This window comes from Esox lucius, chromosome 1 (assembly GCF_011004845.1).
Source record: "Esox lucius isolate fEsoLuc1 chromosome 1, fEsoLuc1.pri, whole genome shotgun sequence".
Classification (NCBI taxonomy): Eukaryota; Metazoa; Chordata; class Actinopteri; order Esociformes; family Esocidae; genus Esox; species Esox lucius.
The window spans coordinates 24,352,697-24,359,198 of NC_047569.1; the positions used below are offsets into that span (position 1 = coordinate 24,352,697).

Below are 6,502 nucleotides of genomic sequence, written 5' to 3' on the forward strand. Positions count from 1 at the left end.
GAGCTTTTTGGTCTAAACTCCACTCGCCGTGTTTGGAGGAAGAAGAAGGATGAGTACAACCCCAAGAACACCATCCCAACCATGAAGCATGAAGGTGGAAACATCATTCTTTGGGGATGCTTTTCTGCAAAGGGGACAGGATGATTGCACCGTATTGAGGGGAGGATGGATGGGGCCATGTATTGCGAAATCTTGGCCAACAACCTCCTTCCCTCAGTAAGAGCATTGAAGATGGGTCGTGGCTGGGTTTTCCAGCACGAAATCCCTTATGAGATGTGTGCAAACCTGGTGGCCAACAAGAAACGTCTGACCTCTGTGATTGCCAACAAGGGTTTTGCCACCAAGTACTAAGTTGTGTTTTGCAGAGGGGTCGAATACTTATTTCACTCATTAAAATGCAAATCAATTTATAACATTTTTGACATGCATTTTTCGAGATTTTTCTGTTCAAATAAACTTAAAATTATAGACTGATCATTTCTTTGTCACTGGACAAACTTACAAAATCAGCAGGGGATCAAATATTTTTTTCCCTCACTGTATGTGTTTGAGTAAAATTAACATTTGGTTTCATTCTATAAACTACTGACAACATTACTTCTAAATTCCAAATAAAAATATTGTAATTTAGAGTATTTATTTGTAGAAAATAACTGGTCAAAATAACCCAATTTTTTTTGCTTTGACCTGGAATAATGCAAAGAAAACAAATTCATATTCCTTTTAAACAACAAAATACTTATGTTTTAACTTAGGAAGAGTTCAGAAATCAATATTTGGTGGAAAAAACATGATTTTTATCACCTCTTTCATGCGTCTTGGTATGCTCTCCAGCAGTCTGTCACAATGCTGTTTGGTGACTTTATGCCACTCCTGGCACAAGTATCTCAGCTTTGTTTGATCCATCTTACCCTTGATCAAATTCCAGAGGTTTTCAATGGGGTTCAGGTCTGGAAATTGGGCTGGCCATGACAAGGTCTTGATCTTGTGGTCCTCCATCCACACCTTGATTGACCTGGCTGTGCGGCATGGAACATTGTCCTGCAGGAAAAACCAATTCTCAGAGTTGGGGAGCATTTTCAGAGCAGAAGGAAGCAGGTGTTCTTCCAGGATAACCTTGTACTTGGCTTGATTCATGCGTCCTTCACAAAGACAAATCTGTCCGATTTCAGCCTTGCTGAAGCATCCCCAGATCATCACCATCACATTTCACAGTGGGTGTGAGACACTGTGGCTTGTAGGCTTCTCCAGGTCTCCGTCTAACCATTAGATGACCGGGTGTTGGGCAAAGCTGAAAATGTGACTTGTCAGAGATGACCTTACTCCATTCCTCTACGGTCCATTCTTTTTTTAGGTCACTTGATGTCATCCTATGGTTGTTGTATGACATTCGAATGAGTTGGTCATCTCGGTCATGGACAGTCATTTTCACCCTCTGCCAGTCTGTAGCTTTGTTGTCCTCGATGTATGTTGCTTGACTTTGTCCTTATGACCTTGCCGTCTTTGAAACATCCCGGATGGAAGCAACCTGACGCTCACTGTATCCCTCTGCCAGTAAAGCCAGAATTTAACCCTTTTCCTCACTCAAAGCTTTCCTTTAAAACTATTATTTTGTAATTCAAATTACCTTTGAGGTACTACTTGCACTGTTTTTGCCATCCAGTTGGTCCTATTGCAAGGATAGTGGATAGTGATGACCACAGCAGTGGTTTTTATACTTGCCTCGTTAAGTTAGATTTGGTTCAGGTAATCACATAATCAGTACCTCATTAAGTAAAATGAGCTGTGTCTTTGTTGGAATTTAGCAGACACTGGAATGGAATGGCTGTCATACATATAGCATATATATGCTGATTTAAGAAACCTTTCTAGAGCTTTATACAACCAATCCATGAATACATACAACCAATGTCACCTTACAATAATACATTTTTCTATTTTATTGTAACATTTCTAATTCAGTAATATGAGAGAATTGGTTAAAGGTCTGAATATCTTTGCAAGTCACATTATAGAGATTGCAGTGTTGAATCTCAATGTTGATGCCTGTGCCCTCACATTCATCATAATTGGACAGCTGTAGTACTTGTACTGTTCTCTGCAACTATGTTGTGAGTACTACATTTATTTATGAAATAGGGATTACTACATACACCATTGTAAGATTCAAAATGACAAACCACACCGCTTTGTTTTGTAGTTAGTTATATTCTCATTTTGAGAAAACTGGTTGCTATATAGCAAGAATTCCAATAATTGTGCTAAGCTAACAATGTGCTGACATCATTCTTCTCCAAACTCCAAGCCATGTATAAAAAAAGTTTGTATTACTGTGAAAGACCTACATCTACAAATCTTATAGTGTCCCTTAAATGTAAATGAAATTCTGTAAATTAATTGTTAATATATCTATATTCAAACATTTAAAAAATTATTTACTATATTTTTTGTGAGATATTTGTTCTGAATTACCAGTGGAAGTCTATCTGGCTTCACAGTTCTATATTTGGACTTTGGTTCTTTGTTTACAGATTTGCTCTCAGATATGCTGGGCTCTGACAAGTACAAACTAAGCTGGCAGACTGCACTGGAATCTTTGCAGGACCCCTACATAAACAGGTAGAGAAACACACACGTTTGTTTATCTATCATTTTAAGGACCAGAAATATGTTTCACAATTTTATCCGTCCCCTAAACCTTAACCTCAAAATGTTGTATCCCTAAACATAACTTAACCCTTTATACCTAAACCCCAATCCCTAGACCTATAACCAACCACAATTCTAAATCTTCCCTAATTGTTTTTCTCCAAGCGTGGAGTAGATATTGAAAGACCTCACATCCTAATTAAAAATCCATTGTTAATGTAAAGGCTGAAATCAAGACAAATCATGTCTCACATTTAAAGATCTTATTGAAGAGAATAACAAATTGATAATTCCTCTGTAAAAAGGTAATGGTTTTGTAAGACTACATATTTGTAAGACCCAATACTTTGTGTAAGCACCTTTTGTTTGGATTTCAAACAGTAAGTCTGTTTGGATAGGTCTGTCAAACGAACACATCTGGATTTTGATATTGTATTCTTTGCAGTAGGGTTCAAGCTCATTCAAATTGTGAGTGAATCTCCTGTACACAGCCCTCTTTACGTCAGTCCACAGATTATCACAAAGGTTGTGGTCCGGGCTCTAACTGGGCCCTTCTAGAATTTTGGTCTTTTTGCAAGCCTTGCCTTTGATTTATTTTGCTGTGTGCTTCAGATCACTGAAAGGTGAAATCCTTTAACTTTAGCTTTCTGGCAGAGGGCAGCAGGTTTTGTGCCAAAATATCCTAATATTTCTTTCTACATGATTGGGAATGATTGGTTTTAATCTGAACATAGTTACAAACTCCATTATAAAGGATGTTTGCTCTTACAGTTTGCTCATACAGTTTTCAATGTTTTATAATTTTACACTTAAATATTACACTTAAGACTTTTGTAAAACATCTAAAAAAGGTCTGACAATTTGTTTTGATTTCAGTCATTAAAAAAAAGTTGCATTTTCATTAAGTGTGTGTAGACTTTTGATATTAAGTGTAACCTTTAAGACTGAAAGAGTCTTTCTGGGAGACTGAATTCTCGGTTTTTCCTACCATTGTGGTGACTTATATATATCAGCCGATTATAAATGAACATGCCATAAGGTATTCATAAATGGTTAAAAAGTTATTGATTATATTTAGACACTGTTTAGAATCAGTATGTACAACTCAGCTACTTCTCTCAGACGTTTCTTACTGGCACAAAGAATTCATTAAATTGTAAGGATTCCATGGCTAAAGTACTTGGGTGCATATAGAAATTTTATTTACTTCTGCTAAGGGCAGAAGTAGTTGTAATTGGTTCAGTCAGACACCCAATTGAAAAAGAGAGATGGCAGGGAGTTCATGACAAATGTCAGCATCAAAACCTGGAAAATATAGTTTACCAGCCAGCCCAAGTAGGAGCATAAGTTTTCATTTGCGCTATTGGCATGTATAGTTATGTTTTTTTGATGCAGATGGGAAAAATTGACCTTTTACGTGACCAGAATGAAATTGGGGGGATGTGCTAGATACTTTTAGAGGGTGGAAATATTAGACCGAAGTAATATAGGGGTCCTATGACCTTTAACCTGTGACTTTTACCCTGCACAGACACCTGGTCTACTGTATCTGGGATCTTCTACTTGAGTTCCTAGTCCCTGAAACATCCGAGGAGGATTTCCAGAAAACTCTCCTGCAAAGTCTCTCCAAAAATGCAGAAAAACTGCCATTATGAAAGCTGTCGAAGAGATACTGGGGTACAGAGTGCATCTGTAGAAAGTGTAACGCTGAGACTTTGGAACCGAGGTCACCCTGGATCTGTCTCTGAATTAGGTCATGCTATTTGTGGTTTGTCCAGACATCTATAGCAGCTTTAATTACCCAGCACTGGTTTTCTGATTGATCAGAATATCTTTGTGAACTCCAAAACCAAACACACCATCTGAAAATGTTCCAAATTCATCCCTTTCCTGCTCCCTAAAAACATCCATATTTGGAACAAACTAATTTTCAAATAGAATTAATGTCAATGTTATCCCTCATGGTCTTTCTGTATCCATTTAGATCTGTATGTTTATTAGAATTGCTTGGGGTTTCTAAGAGTTAAATGGGGACAAAGTACCTTTGACATCTAATGCTTTATAATAAGCTATGATAATTGTTACTCATGTTACCTTTTACAAAATGACTGAATGAACTTCAACAATCTAAAACAATTCCTCAGTATGATGCAGCACATTTTACTCTTCTCCAAAATGTCTTAACACTGATTGTCTTAAGAAACATGCACTTACATTGTATCTACATAATTGGTTTCACTGAAAAGTAATATGTAGACAATATTCTCAGAAAAACTCCAAAAGTTTATGGATTGCATGTTCCTAGATGATTGTGAATCCTATGTTCCCTGACACTTTATGAGATGGACAAAAAATATTTTAAAGCAATGTGCTGTTTGATTATATAGTCCAGGGGAGTATATGCCTAATTAATGTCTGTTAAACTGACACAAAAACTTCTCAAAATGAACATTGCCTGACAAGATGTCCACAACGTTTAACATTGCTCACCCTTATTGATTCTTGTCAGTGAATTTAATGTTGAACTCTTAGAGGGCCAAGCATGTCTTAAATGTTGCACTGTCGTATCTCTCAATCTTTATTTTTGTATTGTTGTTAAAATGTGATTGATTACTTTGTATATATTCATTAACTTATTTGTTTAGTGGTAAGGATGCCTACTGTGAAAGTATGTAATGATAATAAATCATGTTCATCATTGTGAAATGCTTCAATTGCCTTAAACATTGCTGGAAGAGGTCTTATCTATCTTTATTATATAGTCAGTGGCCATGCCTTTTGTAGATGGTGTCATTAAGTAGTAGCAAAACCCAGTGACGAGGGTACTTCTGTTTCTTATGTTGTGCTGAATATTCTTTACTGTGATGTTTATTCCCTTCAAAAAACATTCCTAGCTGTTATTGTGACTCCCTCTTGATGTACATTAGAGTTGACTTGCTTTCTGCGTTGTTCTTAAATAAACCATGCCCCTTGAAGTGTACAACTTGTTTGACAAAATTGTGATTGCTGTAACACAATGGACATTTGCAGTGGTTTGTGGCTTTTGTTATGTTGTATGAGTCCTGGTAAAAAAGTGTCAAATGATATGTACTCTGGTGGCATTATAGACACTGTTTAACCCAAAATAAAGTAATGATTAATTAACTTGCATGAGTAATTGTTATTTATTAATTTTTTAGAGGTAGGATTGAATGTTCTCCCAAAAATCTACATACCAAATGTCCAAATCCTTCTCCAGCAATTAGTATTCATTAGGTTTACACATGTATTCCTACACAGTCACAAACTGTCTTACAGTAATTGTTCCTACAGCATTTCTTCCTTAGCTTTGGCTACGAATACTGAGTTTTTGTTCAGGCAGCTTTTAGACTTTGTGGGGAAAGGGGTTTGTAGTGGATCTTACAAATGTGCAGAAATCTATCAAAACCTATGAAAATGTGGATTCCTGACGATCTGGAACTGCAGCCACTCTTTCTGCCCCCCACAAACCATATCCCACCGACCGTGTCCTACCTCCTTACACTCTTGGTTTGTTCATCACCAATGTCTCCCATCCAAGGGCAAATCTTTCCATATATTTAAATTCAATATTTATTTTTTAGTCAGTGTTTCCATGAACTGGCTAGGATCAGCATTTTTCAGTCTTTCCAGTTTTTGCTTCTCCCTCTACACTCGTGAACATTACAGTGGCAGCTTTGGTTAGAATGAATGCTTTCATAACAGCTGGGTGAAGTGGTGATTATAGAACTGAAACACATTTCTCTGACTAGCTTATATGGGCCTCCATAAACTAGGTTTCTAGTGAGCATTTTTTCTAGTAAACACTTGTTTGAAAGTGTTATAAAGTAATTAA

The 6,502-nt window shown here is 36.7% G+C and overlaps 1 protein-coding gene across 2 annotated transcripts in view; it reads left to right on the forward strand.

The window, feature by feature from the left end:
- Window positions 1–5,794, forward strand: part of LOC105024043 (sorting nexin-19) — a 41,968-nt gene extending 36,174 nt beyond the window's left edge. For both annotated transcript variants that reach the window (XM_010893681.3, XM_010893682.3), the window contains exons 11-12: window positions 2,532–2,619; window positions 4,181–5,794. In XM_010893681.3, the coding sequence (XP_010891983.1) occupies window positions 2,532–2,619; window positions 4,181–4,304 (212 nt within the window). In that variant the 3' untranslated portion in view covers window positions 4,305–5,794. The remainder of the gene's footprint in view (window positions 1–2,531; window positions 2,620–4,180) is intronic.
- The last annotated feature ends 708 nt before the right edge of the window (window positions 5,795–6,502 follow it).